Source organism: Anomaloglossus baeobatrachus, chromosome 8, assembly GCF_048569485.1.
Source record: "Anomaloglossus baeobatrachus isolate aAnoBae1 chromosome 8, aAnoBae1.hap1, whole genome shotgun sequence".
Classification (NCBI taxonomy): domain Eukaryota; kingdom Metazoa; phylum Chordata; class Amphibia; order Anura; family Aromobatidae; genus Anomaloglossus; species Anomaloglossus baeobatrachus.
Genome location: NC_134360.1, coordinates 111121989 through 111145602, shown reverse-complemented (window position 1 = coordinate 111145602; position 23614 = coordinate 111121989). Strand labels below are relative to the sequence as shown.

Below are 23614 nucleotides of genomic sequence, written 5' to 3'. Positions count from 1 at the left end.
CTGACGATATCGCACATACGCGCTTATACTCACAACATCCGGGGATATCACATGCTTCTGGCCATGTGATCCTTCCGCAGGTCCTGGAAGCTCACAACAGCACAGTATCGCCGCCGAGAAGCAAGCGATATCCCAGGATGTTGTGAGTATGTGGATGCGATGTGTGTGTGAGAGTGAGTGTGATCTGATTTGTGTGTGTGTGTGTGTGTATGTGTGTGTGTGTGTGTGTGTGTGTATGTGTGTGTGTGTGCTGTTATGTGTCTATATTTTCCGCCGCTGCAGGACCTTGATGTGTGGATGCGATGTGATGTGTGTGTGAGGTGTGTATGAGAGTGAGTGTGAGCCGGTGTACACTGGTAACTATGATACACATCGGGTAACTAAGGGACCTTAGTTACCCGATGTGTATAATGGTTACCAGCTTTCACGGCCTCCGTTAAGATGCCAGCATCGCAAGGTTATGTCTGGCACTGCCGGGATCCTGACGGAGCCGGTGTAGAAGCAAGCGATATCCCAGGATGTTGTGAGTGTGTGGATGTGATGTGTGAGAGTGAGTGTGAGAGTGAGTGTGATCTGATGTGTGTGTGTGTGTGTACTCACCTGGGAGTCGCGGCTCCGTGTCAGTTGGGCCAGAGCGAGCGTGCATTGCGTGAGGGGGGCGGGGCCTGCAGAGAGCCGGGGCGAGAGGCCAATCCGTGTGGGGGGGCGGGGCCATGGCGAGCCCAGCGGCCAATCAGCTTTGTGTCACCGTAAGGACACAATTTCGGAGCATGACAGACAGATAGACAGACAGACAGACAGACAGAATAAGGCAATTATATATATATATATATATATATATATATATATATATATATATATATATATATATATATATATATATATATATATAATATTTATTTGTCCCTCATCCTGGTTTGTGCCCCCATCCTGCTATATACTGTGATCCTGGTTTGTGCCCCCATCCTGCTATATACCCCATTTTGGCATATGGTCGCATCCTGCTATATACCCCATCCTGGCATATGGTCGCATCCTGCTATATACCCCATTTTGGCATATGGTCGCATCCTGCTATATACCCCATCCTGGCATATGGTCGCATCCTGCTATATACCCCATCCTGGCATATGGCCGCATCCTGCTATATACCCCATCCTGGCATATGGCCGCATTCTGCTATATACCTCCATCCTGGTATGTGCTCCCATCCTGCTATATACATCCATCCTGGTATATGCCATCGTCCTGCTATATACCCCCATCCTGCTATATACCCCCGTCCTGCTACATACCCCCATTTTGGTGTATGCCATCATCCTGCTATATACCCCCATTTTGGTGTATGCCATCATCCTGCTATATACCCCCATCCTGGTATATGCCATCATGCTGCTGTATGCCATCATCCTACTATATACCCTATCTTGCTATATGGCCGCATCCTGCTGTATACCCTCATCCTGCTGTATACCTCCATCCTGCTATACACTCCCATCTTGCTATATGGCCGCATCCTGTGGCACACAAAAAAAAAAATAAACGTTTATACTCCCCTTACCTCACTCCCTGCAGCATCGCTCCTCCTCCCGTCTGTGTCAGCAGCAGTGCCGCTGGAGTGTGTGGAGCCGGCCATGATCCCTGTAGCATCGCGATGTCCTCCTGTCTGTGTCGGCCGCGGCTGTGTGGACACGTTCGCACAGCGATGACGTCATCGCTGTGAGTACCATTAGTCCCCACACAGCCGAGGCCGGCAGACAGGAGGACATCGCAGTGCTGCAGGGATCGTTGTCGGTGAGTGTACTGGTTCACTGCACCCCGCGCTGATGATGATGCGCGGGGGGCAGTGAATACAGCCGCACATGATCACTCCAGGCAGTAGTTGCCAGGGGTGATCACGACCGGCTGTTAATTATGCGCTCATCCCCCGCCCATCATCCCGCCCACCTGTCAGCTCCGGCTTCAGCGCTGAGAGATGGGCGGGAGGATGGGCGTGCATATTAAATGAGCGGGCCCACGTGATCACGGCAGGCGCTGCTGCAGCCTGCTCATGCCACGGATGACCCGCTGCACCACAACACCCTCATTCCCCGCAGCCATGCCCTACATTCAGACTATAAGACGCCCCCTCCACTTTCCCCCAACATTTGGGGGGGAAAAAGTGCGTCTTATAGTCTAAAAAATACGGTACAACTGAAAAATCTGGTGTTTGGTTCCTGGAAAAATATGTAGCCAGGTCCTCTTCAATTTGAGCTCTCACTTCGTGGTTTGCTAGCAGGGATTCATTAAGTCGCCATCCTTATACCCTTGATGTTATAAAGTCTAGGTTAATGGCCGCTAGCACACAGTCATGGTCTGACCATGCGGATGGTATATGTCTAGAGTAGAGTAGTGCTGGTAAATTCTCCGAATTGGTCATGATGTACTCTATTCTGGAGTATGACTGATGCATGTTAGAAAAATATGTGTACCCCCAACTTGTAGAAAGGCCCGTCTTCTCTTTTGTGGAGAATTAAAGCCTCTTACATTATGAGATAATATTCCAAAAGTCATATCAAAATCTTAAACATATCGAATGCTCTAAAGACCTTATGATAATATACATTTTTGCCCATATCGTCAGAGGTGCTCTCCTAAAGCATGGGGATAAAACTAGGTTGATTAACATAGAAATTACAACATAGGTAACAGAATAGAAAACATACAATTTTCTATTCTGAAATTGAATTTGTGGTAGAAAAGCATCATTAGTTCTGTATGACAGATCTACTCTGGGGGAGCAGCATGCGTCACCCCCAGGCTAGTCGCCCAGCTATTGCATCTAGAAATGAGGCCGAAAGATTGTCTTACGCAAATATGCAGTAGTGCTTAATAAGATGGCGTCACTTCACAGGAGGATCCAATGGCCCAGCACGACGATTGTGGCCTCGTCTCACTTGTTGCCATTCCCGGGCGGGCCGTCGCCTCTGGGGTAATGGGGCATCTGGAATGGCTTCAATACCTGCTTTACTCAAGGCTCCCATGCCATCCTCCAGGGAACAAACCACATAATGAGATCTTTTATGGTTGAATAGTAAAGCAAACGGAAAGCACCATTTATATTTCACATTGGCTTTTGACAGGGCCAGGGTGACTCCCCTGAGCACTCTCCTTCTCATCAGGGTAGCTGGGCTAATGTCAGCATATAGGGAAACAGTACCTGGCACTCCTGGTAGGAGTGGAGTATTCATTGCAGCAGATAAGATGAGATCTCTTGAGTCTTCCTGCCTGAGTTTGAGGATGATGTCTCTGGGTGGACGATTCAAAGCTCTGTAGATCCTTACAATGTCCAGCAATATAGGGTCTACTTGTGGTAGGAGGCCTTTGAAAAGGTTAACAGCCATTTCCTTCAGTGTCTCTCTCTCTCTCTCTCTCTCTCTCTCTGTCTCTCTCTCTCTCTCTCTCATTATGTTCTTGCAGACAGCTCCTGTTTTCCTCCAGAGCCTCAGTAGTATCATCCACCCTTTGCTCTAAGGTTGCAGCCCTGTGAGCCATTTCTTGTTGTGCTGTGAAGGACTCTACTGCAGCTGATAGCTCTGCTTTAAATGTGGCCCGGATTGATTATAGGAACTCCTCAGATGCTAAGAGCTGCGGGATCACGGCTGAGGCAGTATTCTCCCCCATCTCCATCCCTGTACCTGCTGTGACGCACGTGGAGGAAGATGTGTTCGGCGCCATCTTGGAAGGCCCAGGCTCTCTCTGTGTCTTCAGAAGCTCCGGTATTGTGCGGGCTTTATTCACCTGGGCTGCCCCCTTCTTGGACCGGGGCATCTCACGCTCTGTGGCCTCTTGGCTCACCGGTTTTGACGCCGGTAAGGTGCTGGAATCGGGCGGTATCGTGCCCGGGGTGCAGAGCTCACTGAGACACGTCTGTCCTCGTTGAGTGCCGCGCATGCGCCCCTTCACAGATCCTTTTGAAGATTTTCCAAGATCTCAATTCCTTATCATTTAGACTCCTTCAAACACATCATCTCTCATAAGCTCTCTGATCTGAGGACCAACAAATACTCCTTCCTTCAGATTTGCTGGGGAAATGCTGGAGGATTTCTTTGACATGTGCTGGAACCCTTGTGAATTTCTCTTTGCCATGGCTTTCACAAAGTATTTAAGCAATCCCAACTTTATATGTAGTGGAGATTTTTGTTGGAGCAGCTAAAGGATTATGCTGAACATTGTCTCTACCTTGAGCATAGATGTTTATCTGTCCCCAATTATGACGAACATAATGCTCTACTGCATTTCTACTGTCCCAAAAACACAAGAAGCGACTATATTTTGTGAAACCTCCTTGCATTCCCATTAGCAGACCAATCACTTTCACATCTCCACAGATATTCCATTCATGATGCTTATATTGTATGGCATCCAAAACAACTTACAGATTTTCATAACTTTCCTTTGGATGACATGAGTGATCAATAGGAATTCATGGTTTCATATTTCCATTGGGAAGCAACACTGCTTTCAATAATCTCTGGGATGAGTCAATAAACCATCGCCAATTTGCAACAAAATACTCTTGATTCAGTCCTTCAAAGAGGCCATTCACATTGTTACAGTACACCATTGGTCCATCAACTGAAAAATTGTGTTAAAGTTTTACTTCTGTTTCTGCAATAACACACTTTCACATCATCATGAAGAAGTTTCTTCTGTTTCAACATAGATGCAAGAAGTTCAGCTTTATTTTTTTGACAATGAAAGGTCTCTGATGAGATCATTTAATTCATGTTGAGTTAAGCGTTCTGGCTGCTCGGCTGCTCCATCAGGTACATACTCATCTTGACTTGAGATCTCCATATCTTCGCCAATAGCTTCAGCTCCACAGTCTTCATATTCTACTTCATTTTCATCCAACCCAGACAATGGTGGTACAGGAGCTGGCACGGTACCATCACATGGAACTGGCCTAATCGCAGATTCAAGTTCAGTGTAATTAATCTTATGTTTGTTCTTTGTAGAAAAGCCCTTCAGTTTGACAAAACAAAAGTAGCAGTCACCACTATCATTTTTGGGTTCTCTCCAAATCATGGGAACAGCAAATGGCATAGCCACTTTCATCATATTCAACCAGTCACGAAGACAATTTTAACAACTTGAGCATATCACATGAGAGGCCCAGCATACATTGAAAATGCAGAAATAACTTAATAACAAAAAATACTTGTATCTAAGAAACTTTATGTGATAGAGCAAAACGAAGCAGATTTTTCGAATCAGCACATCAAACTCCATAAAACAGACATATTACCTTTGCTGATATTTTTTTTGCCTTGACCAGTGTTCTAAGATCCCTGAATTTCTCAAATCCCAGTGGTATCCATTAAATATGTTCCATTGTTTAAGGGGAAATTAAAGCACTTGATATTTTTTTTTTTTTACAGATTGCTTCTGTTTCGAATAATGCAAAAATAAAAAAAATAAATAAAACTGAATGGAATGCACAGACACTTTTATCATCCATTTGGTGAATAAGGCCTGGTGCGCTGGAAACCTCCCCAATGTATATGGTAAATGTACAATCCAAGATGATGTGTCAAAACTAAAAATTTCCTCTCTGCAACATAGGAAAATCCCCACTCTCTTTGAATTAGTTGTCTAGTCTAATAAATTATTTGGTTGAGTTGTCATTTGTTTTTTTTCTTAAAGAAGCGCTCCCATCAAAGTGTTAATCCCCTTAATATAGTACAAGCATCATATTAAATAGCACTGTGTACTTAGAATTGCTCATTTTAACTTTCTACCCAGTTAATTTTTCTCTTTTCTCTGCTCTATATAGAAAAATAAAGTTTATGGTTTCTGCAGGAGTCACCACCCTCTTGAACTCCTGAACCAGCTGCTCCTTCCTTTCCTGTTATTGACTTTTTCAGTCATGACTCATGGAGAGAAAAGTGACTTCCTGTTCCTACATAGAGCTTAGGATTCAGCTCGTCTGTTTTTAATCATGGGATGTCATATACCTAATGGAAAAGGGAAAAATTAACTAAGTAGACAGAAAAATCAGCAATTGTAACTGTACACAGTGCTTTAGAATATGATGACTGCAAGATATTAAAAGGATAGAAATTTTGATGAGTTCTTCATTAAGGTCACATGAAGTTCCTGCAAGATCACAAAATAGTTTTAAATGTTGTGTTTAGGAGACAAAAAAAAACAAAGTGTCTTTCTGCTGTTGCTATATTTTCATCAAGGTTATAATGCTCACTTAATGTGTCAGTTGCTGGTGGTAAGTAAGTGGAAATGACTCTTTGTTGTGCAGTTCAGCCAGTAAGTGGTAGGCCATCAGCTCTGACATATGAAGTCAATGCTTGGAGGTGAATTGTCAGGAGCTCCATATCATGTACTGTATGTAATGATGGGAGCAGGCTGCAACTATTTCATAGGCAGTTATTCATGTATGCATATTATTTTCTTGTACTTTGATATTAGCATCACTAGTTTAATATATTATATTTCTTAACTAATTTGAATACTTGATGATGATCCAGACACCCCATCTTTAAAAAAAGAATATGAGAAAACCTATAAAAAATACCAAGGACTTCTTGTCAAGCAGGAACAACTTCTAAGGGGTATGTACAACTGTACTGTATCTGTGAGACAATCGCCATTATTTTCATGTATTTCCTTTTTATCCTTTCTTTCAAACTCTATATTTTACCTTTTTGTGTTTGTATCAGACATTTTCATTAACTTTTACCTTTAAGGGAATGAGTATAAAGGAGCGGCCAAATTAAATGTGCCAAAAGTAAAGTGCTGCATTCAGGCTCCTGACCAGTCAAATTCAGTTTAGCCCCGCAGAGTATTCGCCATGACATGACTGACCAGCGCCTGCAAGACAGGAACGGAACCGTGAACGACTACTTATCAGTTTTTGACAAAAAATATTCAAATAGAGTAGGATATACTGTATTTTTCGCTTTATAAGACGCACCGGATTATAAGACGCACCCCAAATTTAGACATAAAAAAGGTAAAAAAATAAAAATGGGGTCCGTCTTATACTCCGGTGTTCTCTTACTGGAGAGGGGCTGCAGTGGTGGTGAAGCGGGGTCACAGGAGACAGAGGTTGTGCTGGCAGGCGCGGCGGGTCAGTGGCGGCGGGCTCCGTGGTGGCAGGAGAGGCGGGCTCCGTGGTGGCAGGAGCGGCGGGGTCCGTGGTGGCTGGAGCGACGGTGTCCTTGGTGGCGGCAGCAGTGGCGGCGGGTGAGTCTTGCAGCAGGCCGGTGCGGAGTGTCCCAGTGTCCGCGGTCCTGGTTCAAATGATGGCACCTAGAGCGGCGCATGCACAGATGGAGCTCTCATCCAAGGGCTCCATCTGCGCACGCGCTGACTCCCGGAGCGGCGCGTGCGCAGATGGAGCTCTCATCCAAGAGCTCCATCTGCGCCCGCTCAGGGCACCATCATTTGAAACTGGGATCACGAACAAACTGGGTTACCTGCTGCACAGCCGCCCGCACGCACAGAGTGGCAGCCAGCAGGCTGACCGCCTACCCTGCGTGCAAGCGGCCGAGTACCTGTGCTTGCATGTGGGTGGCAGCCGGGTACTTGTGGCTGCGTGTGGGCGGCAGTCAGATGCCTGCATGCGGGCGGCAGCCGGGTGCCTGTGTGTGGGAGGCAGCCAGGTGCTTCTTTGGTGCCGGCTGCCTCCCGCACACAGACACCCGGCTGCCGCAGGCACAGGCGCCCGACTGCCGCCCGCACGCAGCCACAGGTACCCGGCTGCCACCTGCACGCAAGCACAGGTACCCGGCCGCTTGCACGCAGCCACTGGAATTCGGCCGCACAGACAGGACCCCCAGGTAAAGCTATATTCAGATTTTAAGACGCATTCCTCATTTTCCTCTCTAATTTTTGGGAGGAAAGGTGCGTCTTATAATCCGAAAAATACGGTATTTGATACAATTCTAAAATTGTGGATTTGTTATTTTGCAAAGCACTTCAAGTGTTTTTAAAAATAAATGAAGCAAAGTTGATATTCTCACAGATTTTCCATCTTGCCCATTCCTCTGCTTACTATGTCTCCAATTATAATCTGCATGGGTCTGTTTACCTGCGGCAATGGTGGGAATACACAGCTCATGCTATCCTAATTTCTTTCATACAAAGAAAAAAGTGAAAATAAATAAATTAGTTAAGAAAAACCAGTGTAGACCTTTGTGTTTTTATTGAACATGGCATACTCCCATCCAAGTTAATTGCTGCAGTCCTCTTTGAGCGCTGTGTCTCACTGCAATCTCGTGACATTGTGAAGTATTCTTCTTTTTCCTATCGCCACGATAGCACCCACTGAGAGAGGGATCCGCCCCATCAGGACAGGAAACCTATAAAAAAAAGGCGGTCCCTCTCCCTCATCAGTTGGTTTCCTGTCCTGATGTATCGGAACCTATAGCAGTACATGGGCTTCAGTAGCGTCCGTGCGGTGTCCAAGGGAACGGAGGAGCTCTGGGCCTAGAAGCACGGTCGGTGGAGTTCCCTTGTGGGCTCCATCCTCCAATGTCGTGCTTGGTTTGCTCTGGTCCGGGTAAAACCGCCTGGGAAACCGCACCTGCCGGAGGGTGAGCGCTGCTTCCCTCATGGCTGCCCGGTGTGCACTCTGTGCCCCGGGGTCGGTGCGCAGTCGGGCGAGCGCTCTCCCTGCTGTGCTGCACGATGTGTGTGACACTTCCGGGTCACATGTGCACACGAGGGGAGGATGTCGGGATATGCCTGACCGCGCATGCGCAGTGACCAGCCAGCGCAGCAAGGCCCCGGAACTACACCGGAGCACTTCCGCGGTGACGGATCCGGAGGAGGCGACGCTGGAGGGGGTTGTAGGCAGTCCTCCACCCTTAAAAAGTGTAGTCGACGCCGTGAAAGCGGTGCTCGCTCCAGCCCTCTCCAGCGATGGACAGCCCACAGTCACCCCGATCCAAGGAGCCTTCTCAGAAGCCATCCCAGGATCCATCCCAGGATCGAACATCCAGGAAAAGCAGCAGTGCAGGTAGTCGATCCAAGAGTGACACTGCCGTTCAGAAGAGAAAGGAGGATCATACCAGATCCAAACCCTCTTAAGTCCGCCAGACGTCCACCTCATCTCCGCCTCCAGATCCGGTATCCGTCTTTTTCTGGCTATGGATGAGTGTTTAGGTCCATAGGAAATGTCAGACTAAACAGAAAAATAAGGAATGTCCTTTGTGCGCCCAAGCATTACCGCGCTCCTACCCAAAACTGCTCTGTGAATCCTGTATTCAAAAGACTATATGGGAAGAAGCCCCTGCACCCTATATACCAGCAGTGGACCTTAGTGACCTAATCTGCACTGAGGTTCACACTTCCTTAAAAACCTTGAAGGCGTCAAAACAACGTAGGAAATAAGTCGCGCGTCCTGATTCCGCCTCACCACTTAGTTCCAAAGTCGCGTCGGACGTGGATGATGAGGCAGCGAAATCATGCTTTCCTCTGGAGGGGATGGATGATCTCGTCAGGGCCATTCGCTGCACCATGAGGATTCAAGATGCAAAACCTAAGAAGTCGGCTGAAGATGCGATGTTCGCAGGCCTCTCCTAGAAAAAACGTAACTCCTTTCCGGTTAATGATACCATTAAAGCTTTGATCAGAAACGAATGGCAGAGACAGGATAATCAAGGGATCCTTCCTTCCTCCTCCAAGAGGAGATATCCCTTTGAAGACAGCGATCTATCTCAGTGGTGTAAAGTGCCTAAAGTAGATGTGGCAGTGGTTAAGGGTACCGTCACACTTTAGCGACGCAGCAGCGATCCCACCAGCGATCTGACCTGGTCAGGATCGCTGCTGCGTCGCTACATGGTCGTTGGTGAGCTTTCAAACAGGCAGATCTCACCAGCGACCAGTGACCAGCCCCCAGCCAGCAGCGACGTGCAAGCAACGCTGCGCTTGCAAGGAGCCGGCGTCTGGAAGCTGCGGACACTGGTAACTAAGGTAAACATCGGGTGAGGTTACCCGATGTTTACCTTTAGTTACCAGCGCACACCGCTTAGCTTAGCATGTGCAGGGAGCAGGAGTCGGCACTGGCAGCGTGAGAGCTGCGGAGGCTGGTAACGAAGGTAAATATCGGGTAACCACCTTGGTTACCCGATGTTTAACTTGGTTACAGCTTACCACAGGCTGTCAGACGCCGGCTCCTGCTCCCTGCACATTCAGGATTGTTGCTCTCTCGCTGTCACACACAGCGATGTGTGCTTATCAGCGGGAGAGCAACAATAAAAAAACGAACCAGGGCTGTGTGTAACGAGCAGCGATCTCACAGCAGCGGGCAGATCGCTGCTCAGTGTCACACACAGCGAGATCGCTAATGAGGTCACTGCTGCGTCACAAGAACCGTGACTCAGCAGCAATCTCAGTAGCGATCTCGCTGTGTGTGAAGTACCCCTTAGTCTTCAAAAAAATCTACACTCCCTTTTGAAGATATGGGCTTCCTGAAGGACTCCTTGGATAGGAAGACAGATGCCTACTTGAAATGAACTTGGGAAGCATTGTCAGGAGCTCTAAAACCGTCTATATCTGCAACCTGTACTGCCAGGTGACTCTTAGGCGGGCTTTACACGCTGCAATATCGTTACCGATATCACTAGAGTGCGTACCCGCCCCCATCATTTGTGCGACATGGGCAAATCGCTGCTCGTCGCGCACAAAATCGCGTGGACCCGTCACATGGACACCTGCATAGCGACGTCGCTGTGACCGGCGTACCGCCTCCTTTCTAAGGGGGCGGTTCGTTCGGCGTCACAGCGACGTCACTAAGCGGCCGCCCAATCAAAGCGGAGGGGTGGAGATGAGCGGGACGAACATCCCCCCCACCTCCTTCCTTCCTCATTGCTGGCGGGACGCAGGTAAGGTGAGGTTCCTTGTTCCTGCAGTGTCACACGTAGCGATGTGTGCTGCCGCAGAAACGACGAACTACATCGCCCAAGCATCAGCAACAATAATTGGGAATAGGGGGGATGTCACCGATGAGCGATTTTGAACGTTTTTGCGACGATTCAAAATTGCTCATAGGTGTCACACACAACGAGATGTGCGTCACAAAGTCCGTGACCCCAACGAGATCGCTTAAGCGAAATCGTCGCGTGTAAAGCCACCCTTAGTGTGGTTCGATCAGTTAGAAAAACAAATAAAATCTGGTTCTTGCAGAGACAAAATGCTTACATCCCTCCCACTCCTTAAGGACGCAGCTGCTTACCTGGCTAACACCTCTGCGGACTCTGTAGATTTGACGGCCAGATCAGCAGGTCTGTCTAGTGCTGTTCGACGGGCACTGTGGCTGAAGTCACGAAAGGGGGACACATCTTCAAAAGCAAAATTGTGCACACTCCCTTGTCAGGGTTAGTTTCTCTTTGGGCCTGAGTTAGATGATATTCCATCTAAAGCTGGGGATACTAAGAAAGCTTTCCCTAACACCTACATTCCTACCTTTAGTAAACCCTACAAAAAACGCCACTTCCAGTCCAACAGGTCAGAACGCCGGGAAAAATATGACCCTCGTGCATCAGGTTCCAATGGCTCCATGTTTGGTGGTACATCATTCAGGAGATGGCCACATAAGCAGTGACATTGATCCACCTGTGGGGGGGTAGACTCCGTTTTTACAGTACCATCTGGAGTTCTATTACCTCCAGTTCTTTCATCTTGCAAATCATCTCTGAAGGTCTTCAGCTAGAATTTACTTCTCTGCCTCCGCAGTTCTTTATTCTAACCCCTACTAGGAGAAACTTTGATCAACACAACGCGTTGGTCCCTGCCCACCAAAGGGACCAAGGGTTCTACTCTCCTCTCTTTCTGGTTACTAAACCAGATGGCTCTTACAGAACAATAATTAATCTGAAGAATCTTTTCCTCAAATATCGACCATTCAAAATGGAGTCAATCCAGTCAGCTATAAAACTTCTCTTTCCCAAGTGTTACATGACAGTCTTAGATTTAAAGGATGCCTATTATCACATGCATATCCACTCACATCATCAAAAATATTTAAGGGTAGCAGTTCTGATTAATGACTCCATTCAACATTTTCAGTTTGTCACCATGCCATTCGGAGGTTCTCTGGCTCCTTGTATTTTTTACAAAGATCATGGTGGAGGTCATGGCACATTTATGGACATGTCAGACCTTGATAATTCTGTACTTGGATGATCTCTTGATTGTGGGAAGAATGGCAGGTGAATGTGCAGCTTGCCTTAATCATACTATGTCTACCCTTCAGCGGCTGGGATAGATTTTGAATTTACAAAAATCTCGACTAACTCCGACCACTCTTCAGTCTTTTCTAGGGATTCTCCTGGACTCTCGTCAACAGCGATGTTTTCTCCCAGACGCAAAGATCACAAAACTTCTTCAAGAAAAAATACAACATGTGCAGGGTCACCCGTCAATATCCTTAAGAAACGCCATGTTCTTGTTAGGTTCCCTAACCTCCTGTATTCCGGCGTTTCTGTGGGCACAACTACACACCAGGACTCTACAATGGGAGGTCTTGTCAGCAGCAGAAACCCTCTGGGGCACCCTCGAATCCAATATGATTCTGACCAGAACAGCTCAGGATTCCCTCACCTGGTGGATGGTGGAGGCCAACCTAAATTCGGGCATATTGTGGCACGTTCATCCAACCAACATAGTGACAACAGACTCCAGTCCTTGGGGGTGGGGAGCACTATAGCTCAGGGTCTCTGGTCCAGCCAGGAACTAGACACTTCCTCCATCCTCAAGGAGCTTCAAGTGGTCAAACAGGCGCAAGTGACCTTCCTTCCTCTCCTTCAGCAGACCCATGTCCAAGTCCTTTCGTATATAAATCACCAGGGGGGACGAGGTCTCATTCCCTCATGACAGCGACTGCCCGGGTATTGAATCTCGCCGAGCAACACCTTCTTTCTCTGTCAGCCCTTCATATTCGAGGAGTAGACAATGACAGAGCAGATTTCTTCAGCCGCCATACTCTACATCAACGGAAATGGAAATCGAACCCACAGGTGTTTCTTCAGATTGTTCATTGGTGGGGCCGGCCGGTAATTGATTTGTTCGCCACCAGGGAGAACAAACAAATGGAACAATTTGGTTCTTTGAGCAAAGCAGACAATCTGACAGTTATGGATGCCCTTCAAATTCCCTGGACTTTCAACCTGGCTTATGCCTTTCCCCCGATGATCCTACTTCTGACAGTTCTCAGGAAAATCAGGGACGAATGTGCGAGAGACATCTTGATAGTGCCCTTTTGGCCCAGACACCCCTGTTTCTCCCTTCTCACGGGCATGTCAATTACAGACCTCTGGGTTCTCCCGTCTAGACCGGATCTGCTGTCCCAAGGGTGTTTCCATCATCCACCCGTCAAATGCATGAACTTGACAGCGTGGAATTTGAAAGTGAGTTGTTAGCCGCACATTTAATTAATACCCTTCTTCATAGTAGAAAGCCAGTAACAACTAAACAGTATGGTAGAGTCTGGAAGAAATTTCTGGAATTTTCCCCTTCCTCCTCCCCAAGGGTGGTTCCCATCTCATCTATTCTGGAGTTTCTCCAGAATGGTCTGGATATGGGTCTTTCTCTAAACACACTCAAGGTCCATATATCAGCATTAGGGGCCCTTTATAATTCTAATATAGCTGGTAATCGCTGGATCATGCGTTTTGTTAAGTCGCGTGAACGCAGTCAGCCAATTCATATTCCCAACCTTGCCCTTTGGGATCTCAATTTAGTGTTAGACTCACTGACTGACACTCCCTTCGAACCCTTGCAGTCAGCTTCGGATATGCTGATTTCATTAAAAACATGCCTGCTGGTAGCCTTCACCTCTGCCCATCGAATTAGCGATATCCAGGCCCTATCTATTGATCCTCCATATATGCAGGTCTTCCCGGAAAAAAATATTCTGAAAACAGACCCTGCTTACTTGCCTAAAGTAGCCTCCCATTTTCACTTGAGTCAGGAAATTATTTTGCCTTCCTTTTTTCCCAATCCTGAAGAATGTAGGTACCATACTTTAGATGTGCTAGACGTCTTGCTCCAATACATTACTAGGACAGCCTCCTGGAGACATCATAAGGCTTTGTCTCCTTCCAAGGAGCTAGAAAGCACACTACCTAGATGGGTGAGGGAGGCAATTTCTCTGGCATACTCAGCTAAAAATGATCCATTGCCACATAGCGTAAGAGCTCACTGCACTCGAGCAATGGCCTCATCCTGGGCAGAGAAGGCAGATGTCTCCATCGCTCGCATATATAAGGCTACTACTTCACCTTCCACCTTCTATAATCACTATAGATTGGATCTATCTTCTGCTACAGACCTTTCTTTTGGGAGATCGGTGCTGCAGGAGGTGGTCCCTCCCTAGGTGGCGTTGTCTCTGAAAGTCCCTCAGTGGGTGCTGTCGTGGTGATAGGAAAAGACTAAATAACTCACTAGTAATGGGATTTTCCGGAGTCCACGACAGCACCCGCACACTCCTACCCTTGTTGACTCTTTCACTCCTTTGGTTGATGTGATATTTCTTTCTGGTGTTCTTATTTTTTTTGTGTCATACTAATACATTGCAGTTCCTCTCCGATACTCTGAAAACCAACTGATGAGGGAGAGGGACCGCCCTTTTTTTATAGGTTACCTGTCCTGATAGAGCGAATCCCTCTCTCAGTGGGTGCTGTCATGGTCTCCGGAAAATCCCATTACCGGTTGCCGTATTTTTCGGACCATAAGACGCACTTTTTTCCCCCCAAATGTTGGGGGAAAGTTGGGGGTGCGTCTTATGGTCTGACTATAGGGCTGCGGCCGGGAATGAGGGTGCTACGGTGGAGCGGGTCACCGGGGGCACGAGCAGGCTGTAGCAGCCTGCTATGACCACGTGGCCCCGCTCATTACATATGCACGCCCATCCTCCCGCCCATTTCTCAGCGCAGAAGCCGACACTGACAGGTGGGTGGGAGGACGAGCGGGGACGCGCGCATAGTAAAGAGCCGGTCCGCATGATCACCCCTGGCAATTACAGCCTGGAGTGATCATGTGCGGCTGTATTCACTGCCCCCCGCGCGTCATCATCAGCGCGGGGTGCAGTGAATCAGTGTACTCACCCATCCCCGTGTGTGGAGCCATCCCCCTGCAGCACGCGATATCTTCCTGTCTGTGCCTGTCAGCTGATCTGTGCTGATCGGCACAGACAGGAAGACATCGCGATGCTGCAGGGGAACTGCTCCACGCACACAGGTCATTGCCGCTGAGAGGAAGATGATCGGTGCTGCAGGGAGTGAGGAAAAGGTGAGTATAAACGTTTATTTTTTTTCTCTGTGCTATAGGATAAAGGCCATATACCAGGATGGTATATGAGCACAATGGGGGCATAGAGCAGGATGGGAGTATATGAGCAGGATGGATTGGGGGTATATGAACAGGATGGGGGTATATGAACAGGATGGGGGTATATGAACAGGATGGGGGTATATGAACAGGATGGGGGTATATGAACAGGATGGGGGTATATGAACAGGATGGGGGTATATGAACAGGATGGGGGTATATGAACAGGATGGGGGTATATGAACAGGATGGGGGTATATGAACAGGATGGGGGTATATGAACAGGATGGGGGTATATGAACAGGATGGGGGTTATATGAACAGGATGGGGGAATATGAACAGAATGGGGGTATATGAGCAGGATGGGGGTATATGAAAAGGATGGGCGTATATGAGCATGATGGGGGTATATGAACAGGATGGGGGTATACGAACAGGATGGGAGTATATGAGCAGGATGGGTGGGGGAATATGAGCAGGATTGATGGGGGGTATATCAATAGGATGGGGGTATATGAACAGGATGGGAGTATATGAGCAGGATGGATGGGGGGTATATGAACAGGATGGGGGTATATGAACAGGATGGGGGTATATGAACAGGATGGGGGAATATGAACAGGATGGGGGAATATGAACAGGATGGGGGTATATGAGCAGGATGGGGGTATATGAAAAGGATGGGCGTATATGAGCATGATGGGGGTATATGAACAGGATGGGAGTATACGAACAGGATGGGAGTATATGAGCAGGATGGGTGGGGGAATATGAGCAGGATGGATGGGGGGTATATCAATAGGATGGGGGTATATGAACAGGATGGGAGTATATGAGCAGGATGCTGGTATATGAGCAGGATGGGGATATATGAGCAGGATGGGGGTATATGAGCAGGATGGGGGTTTATAGCAGGATCATATACAAGGCAGGAGGATCATTACCAGGATGGGGTACCTTAGTAGAGAATTTGGGGACATTACCCCCATAACAGTGTCAGCAGCAGATCCTCGCCCCATAACAGTGTGTCATGACCACATTTTTTTGCTTAAAGTTTTATTTTCCTGTTTTCCTCCTCTATAACCAGGGTGCGTCTTATAGTCCGAAAAATACGGTAGTCTTTTTCCCCCATAATTTTACTATGCCCTTTAATTGCTTCATGACCGCATCTGGTAAATATACATTGGTGCTTGCTGGGCTTTGTACAGTACCTCTATGAATTTACAGTGAGCAGCCATGAAGCAATGATAATTGCAAATAAATACAACCTGAGCCTCACAAAAAGAACCAGAAGGGGAAATAAAAAGTGCAATATCAATGGAAAAAAAAAATTAATGTCAGCAGCAAAAAAAAAAAAAAAAAGAAAAGGGTGGTAAAACACTTCTGTCAGGAGTGTACAACACAAAGTCACATAATATAAGAAAGAACCCCCTGCGCTAGATATTGTAAGGATTGATATTGTTTCAAACAAAGAAAAGAAGAGGGCAGGAGGGTTGGTAGCTAATTGTGATAATCATCCCTCAAACATATAAGAAGTGTGAATAGCCCTATACAGAAGTCTGCAAACAGAGGTCCCAAAATCATACTATTACAGAAAATCATTATTATAAATTGTTACAAAAAGGTATAAAAAGTTTCAAAAATTTACATAATAAAGGACCTATGAATTATACATTACAATTAAAACCTGACCCTCACCCTCCCAAATGATTAGCTGTAGTAAATGTCTGTACAGAGATCCTCCCAAACAATTATGGAATGAATGTCCATGTGAATAAAATCTCCAGATAAGCGTCTACAAATAGAAGCCAAAAATAAAAAATATAAAAAATACCTATTTGTAACAATTTATAATACTGCTTTTCTGTAAGGCCTTGTGCGCACACTGCGTTTTTACCCGCGGTTTTACCTGCGGTTTTGCTGCAGATATTTCTTCAGAAATGTTTGTAACTTTTCTGCAGACATTTCCCAGCAAAACCTATGGGAAAAAAAATAGCGGTGCGCACACTGCGTTTTTTTCTCAAGAACATTCTGCAGAATTTCTTGAGAAAATTTCTTGAGAAAATGTGCATGTCATTCCTTTTCCGCAAGTACCTGCGATATTTCACTCCATTCATTGTAATGTAATCGCGAAATACCGCGGGTATACCGCAGGTAGCAAATGATGTGTGCTATACCGTCGGTATTGCTGCGGTTTACCTGCGGTAATGTTCATCACTGCCTGCGTTTTGCAGGGAAGTGATGTCATTAGGACAGGAAGAGGAAGCGGAGCAGAGAGTAAACACACACACATCAGGCACAGACATAGAACACACACATATCACAGACACAGACATAGACATATAGAATACACATAGAAATCAAACGTACATATAAAAAAAAAACCATGGGCTCCACTGTATTTTTACCGTCCAGCCGAGGTAAACACACAGCGGCGGCTCGGTATTCTCAGGCTGGGGAGGGCGAGGGCCATGGTTAATGCCCCCCCTCCTGCAGCCGAGAATATTAGCCCACAGCTGCCCCGGGACTGTCGCATCTATTATGTGACAGTCCTGGAGTCCCTGGCTCTTCCAGATTGCCGTTATGCGGTGGCAATCCAGGTAATAAAGAGTTAATGGCAGCGCATCGCTGCCACTAAGTCCAGGCTTAATCATGGCAGCGTCTATGAGACAGCTTTCATGATTAACCCGTAAGTAAAGTGAATAAACACACACTGAGAAATCCTTTATTTTAAATAAAAGACAAAAAAGACCCTCTTTCACCCCTTTATTACCCCCTCCCAACACACAGCTCCGGCGTAATCCACCGAGGTCCCACGACGCTTGCATCCAGCCGCGACTGACACTGTACTGAATGCAGCCTCGCAACGAGCCTGCAGAGGTAACCACAGGTCATTTCTCACGGCCGGTAATGTGAACACACTACCGTTCGGGAGAACTGCAGTGTGTCGATTGTTGATTGATCTGTCCTCGATCTATCTATCCCTCTATCTATCTATTCTTGTATCTGTCTACTTATCTATCTACTATCTATCTCAGAAGGAAATTTTTTTTTTTTTTCCCAAATTCCCAATGTGCTTTATTGCATTGAATGCATTAAAACACATGTACTAACCCATGGCAAAACCGCTGAAAAATACCGCGGCAATACCGCGAGTGCGTTATTTCCGCGGTTTTTGCCGCGGGTGCAGTATTCTGCCACAGGGTGTGGATTTTTCTTAAGAAAAATCCATTTTCTAGTGCGCACATAGCCTTCGTGTCATTTTGGGACCTCTGTATAGGGCTATTCACATTGGTTATACTGTATGTTTGAGAGCTGATTATTACAATTAACTACCAACCCTCCAGCCCTCTTCTTTTCTTTGTTTGAAAAAATATCAATCTTTATGGTGTCTAGCGCAGGGGGTTCGTTCTTATATTATGAGCCATGAAGCAATACCTAGCCCTTAGATCACATTGAGTAGACCTAATCTCTTCTTCTAACTTCAAAACCTCCTTTGAATCATATCGCCACTCAGTGAATTGCTCGGAAATCTTACACATCTGTAAATTATATTCATGATCATTATTTCAAATATGTTGTGCACGTAACAGTTGGCCCTTAGGAAAGCTAATAAATGTCTGCAGTGCATGGAAACTACAGTATATCTTCTCAATAAATGACTTCTATCTGAGGGTTTAGTGAGCATTGTAATAAATCTATGATCTGTAGATCTTTGCACACATACATCTAGATAATTAACTGTCCGCAGCCACTTCTGTAGCATAATGCAAAGTCACATGTTGTTTATTCAGGTTCTGTGTAAATACCTCCAACTCCTTCCTGGTGTCTCTCCATAAAACAAAAGTATTGTCCAGTTAACAAAATTTAAGTTTTAAATTACCAGAACAACCATCTATAAAAGCAAATACATATATCAAAAAAGTCCTAAAATATTTGCAAAACTTGGAAGGGACCCCATTGAAGTCCCCTGTAACTGCAAGTAAGAATCAGAACAAGAGCGACAATAATTCTTGGGCAAAATACATTCAAATAGTCCTGTAATGGGCAGTTAGCAGGAGTGATTAAATTGCAGGGTATAGTTTAATGCACGTAGTATAAAATCCACAATGACAGTAATTGCTGTGCCTTCCATCCTACCCCGCATCCAGCTTCCTCAAAGGGTGATTGAGTATAGTGTCCTGCTTCTTAACATGTGTTCAAATGCCCAGTGGGATGTCACTTGATTGGCGCGTGCAAGCTGAACCCTGCCTACATTTACTTCCAGCATTCTCCGCAGTGTGCACGTGTTGTAGGAGACCCCCCTCCCTCACCCACGACATCATATACATATGCACGGGGTGTGGTGAAGCCTGTGGAGGTGCACGGGATGGACCTTGCATGCACACACTGGTGGCCATCGTACTGAAGGCAAAACAAGTACCATGTTGTGTATAATGTTCAAATAAGGGTATATTACAATAGTGACTTCTATTGGATATAGTGAAAAGTAATAGTGCAATCATTACATAGTTACATAGGTTGAAAAAAGACCTAGGTCCATCTAGTTCAACCTATTTTCACCAATTATACATTTTGCCACTAAATCATTTATAACCGACAATGCTGTGTACTGAGGAAATCATGCAGCACTTTTTTAAAAGCTGTTATAGTGTCTGCCATTACTACCTCTTGTGGTAGGACATTCCACAGTATGGCTACTTTAACTGTAAAGAACCCTTTCCTATTTAACTGCCGGAATCACTTTACTTCCACTCGCAGTGTATGCCCCCTTGTACTTAGTATCGTCTTTTGAAGGAATAAGTCCTGAGCCAGTCATTTGTATTGACCACACATGTATTTATACATATAAATGAGATCTCCTCTGAGACATCTTTTGTCAAAGCGAAATAAATCCATCTTTTCCAACCTGTCATCATATGGGAGGCCTTCCATTCCTTGTAGTAGTCTAGTTGCCAGCCTTTGAACTGATTCTAACTTCTGAATGTCCTTTTTAAAATGTGGAGCCCAAAACTGGATCCCATATTTTACATCTGACTTATAAGTGATTTATAGAGGGGTAAAAATATGTTGGGATCACAGGATTTTAACTTTTTTTGTAAAAACAGTTTTTATTGATTTTACAAATTTTATACAATACCATATCAAAAGAAGTATGATTTGCAAGAAACAAGCATTGAACTGTCAGAATATTTCAAAGGAAGGGGTAAAACCCCACCTTGCTATCGCAAATCACTCTTCAATTTGCATTGACATAAAATAAATCAGAATTAGAAAGTCCGAACATAACACATGTAAAACAAACCCCTGAACCCCTGTGCCATTCTTTAATATTTCCAATATTGATGTCGTGCCTTGATAATGCCATGACGTCTTGCCTTTGTCCTTCCCCCTGAGTCCCCACTAAATAATCCTCAACTTCCCCAAACTACCCTGGATTTCATTCAGAAGGTACCTTTCCGTATGCCTGAAAGGTGTCACCAAATGACTTATTTCTTTCCGTTTGAAATGAACTTCTATAAAAGTTTTCCACCTCCCAAAAAACTTGATAGTCTTAAGGTGGCTTTACACGGTACGATATCGCTAGCAATTTCTAGCGATATCGAGCGTGTAAGTACCCGCCCCCGTCGCACATGCTATATCGTGTGATCGCTGCCGCAGCGAACATTATCACTATGGCAGCGTCACACGCACTTACCTGGTCGGCGGCGTTGCTGTGACTGCCGAACAATCCCTTCCTCAAGGGGGAGGGACGTTCGGCGTCACCGCGACGTCACTAAGCGGCCGGCCAATCAAAGCGGAGGGACGGAGATGAGCGGGACGTAACATCCCGCCCACCTCCTTCCTTCCGCATTGTGGCCGGCGGCAGGTAAAGAGACGTTCCTCGCTCCTGCGGTGTCACACACAGCGAAGTGTGCTGCCGCATGAGCAATGAACAATATGGATAAACAACCCTTACCGATTTTTGAGTTTGGGACGACCTCTCCATGGTGAACGATTTTCACCATTTTTGAGGTCGCTTAAGGACGCTGGTAAGTGTCACACTGCGATATCGTTAATGACGCCGGATGTGCGTCACTAACAACGTGACCCCGACGATAAAACATTAACGATATCGTAGCGTGTAAAGCCACCTTTATTGTCTGTCCCTTTCTGCTTCTAATTTCTCCAACCTCAAAAGATTATGTAGTTCGCCAATGACTTCCCTTGTAAATGGAGCCTCCTCCTCTATCCAGTGCCTTAGGATGCACCTTTTAGCTATCATGGCTATGTCATGTATGATTGCAAATGTCTTTTTGTCCTGAGTATTCAATCCCCCTCTAACCCCACCCTCAAAGAAGTGAAAATCCACACCATTAACTCTGGTTTGCAAGAAATTCTCCATGTTGTCTGGACTAATGTTCTGACTTGATTCCAGAACCTCTTTATTGTCCTACATTCCCACAAACTATGTAGCATGTCTGTTTTTTCTTTGTGGCATTTAGGACACCGTGCCTCTCTGCCCGGTATGTTGAAGCCCAAAACAGCCCTGTGTAATATCCTAAATTGGGTGTCTCTCCAACGCTCATTGTTGACCTGTTTCCGCATCTGAACCCATCCTTTCAGTATGTCACCCACCACTTCTTGTTCTTTCAGTTGTTTCTCCCACGCTAGAAATGTACGACTATCTTCCTGGGATATTAGCACACCTCTAAATGTTCGGTATATTTGAGAAACATTTACATTTGTTACATTCCATTCCATAAGCTCATCAATCATACTCTTGTTCAGTTCCCTTCCAATCTCACCAAGATCTCCAATTATTCCATGCTTCAATTGTTCGTACTGAATAATGTGGAAACCGTTGAGGTTGTATTTATCAAGCACTTCCCGTCCTGTCGGCCACCTTCTCTCTTCCACATTCATAACATCCTTCATTCTCCTAATACCTTTCTCTTTCCATCTGAGAAATAATTTATTCTCTCGCTCCTGAGGGAAGTTTGGTGATGCCCAAGGAATTAGGTATTTTGATACCTTCCATGAAAGTCCCAATTTCCGTCTTACCAATCTCCAGGCCAACATGGTGTCTCGGAATATAACTGAGTTTCTTATGTGACCTTCGACCTTGGGGAGTGAAGAATGGACGTCCGGTCCCATGGTTCTGCATACTTGAGTTCCGTACCATAATCTGAGTGTCTGCTCATTCCTCTCAGCCAGTCAATCACGTGTCTCATAATGCACACAATGTTATGCTCCCTGACATCCGGGAAATGTATCCCTCCCTCCTCCACTGACTTCATCAGCATGCGCAGCTTTATTCTGGGTTTCCTTCCCCTCCAAACAAAATCTGCATACGCTGAGTTGAGTCTGTTGACGTCCTTTAGTGTTATCAGTAACGGTATCTTTTGGAAGGGGTACAGCAGCCTAGGAAAGCTCATCATTTTTATGAGGTGGCATCTTGCCAATAGTGGTAGGGGGTAGTCCCTTCCAACCCTTCAGTTGGTTTATGATTTTTCTGATCAGTGGACCATAGTTCATTTTATAAATTTAATTCCATCGTCCTCCCTATATACACTCCCAGGTATTTAACTGATGATTGTGATATAGGGATCCCATTTACATAACCCTCACTTGAGTTTCCCCCTGTTGGCCTTTGACCTCCCCTCAAAAATAAAAGCTCGCATTTCTTTTTGTTTAACTTAAAGCCTGAAAAGGATCCAAATTTTTCAATCATGTCAAGTGTCCGGGGCAGGTCCGCACCCGGGTCCCCCATATATAAAATCACGTCATCAGCGAAAAGCGCTATCTTCATTTCTACTACCCTTATTTTGATCCCTTTGAAACTATTGTGACCCTGCAACACTCTTGATAAGGGTTTGATTGCCAGGTTAAATAATAGGGGGGATAGCGGGCATCCCTGTCTCGTCCCTTTCATCAGGGGAAACACGTCCGACAAAAAACCAGGTCGTCTTCCTAATGTTAGTCACCACATTTCTCCCTTTTATAAACCTTACCTTATGTTCTGAAATTGGCCACAGTCTTACCTAGGTTAATCTATCAGCCATGATTTTAGACATTATTTTTAAGTCCTGGTTGATGAGCGAAATGGGTCTATAGCTCGAGGGGTCGTCCAGGTCTTTGGTTCCCTTAGGTATTAATTTAATGTATGCTATATCGGCATTTTTAGGGATTTCTGTTCCTCCCAGGATTGCATTAAAGACTGAGGTTAAATCCGGTGAAATCAGATCCTTGAGGGCTTTATAGAATTCGCTATTGAAACCATCGAGTCCTGGTGCCTTA

The 23614-nt window shown here is 45.8% G+C and overlaps 1 protein-coding gene across 1 annotated transcript in view; it reads left to right on the top strand.

Annotated features, from left to right (window-relative positions):
- KIFAP3 (kinesin associated protein 3) overlaps nucleotides 1-23614 on the top strand; it is a 347223-nt gene that overhangs the window by 142509 nt on the left and 181100 nt on the right. The window contains exon 8 of the mRNA XM_075322100.1: nucleotides 6513-6611. Within this exon, the coding sequence (XP_075178215.1) occupies nucleotides 6513-6611 (99 nt within the window). The remainder of the gene's footprint in view (nucleotides 1-6512; nucleotides 6612-23614) is intronic.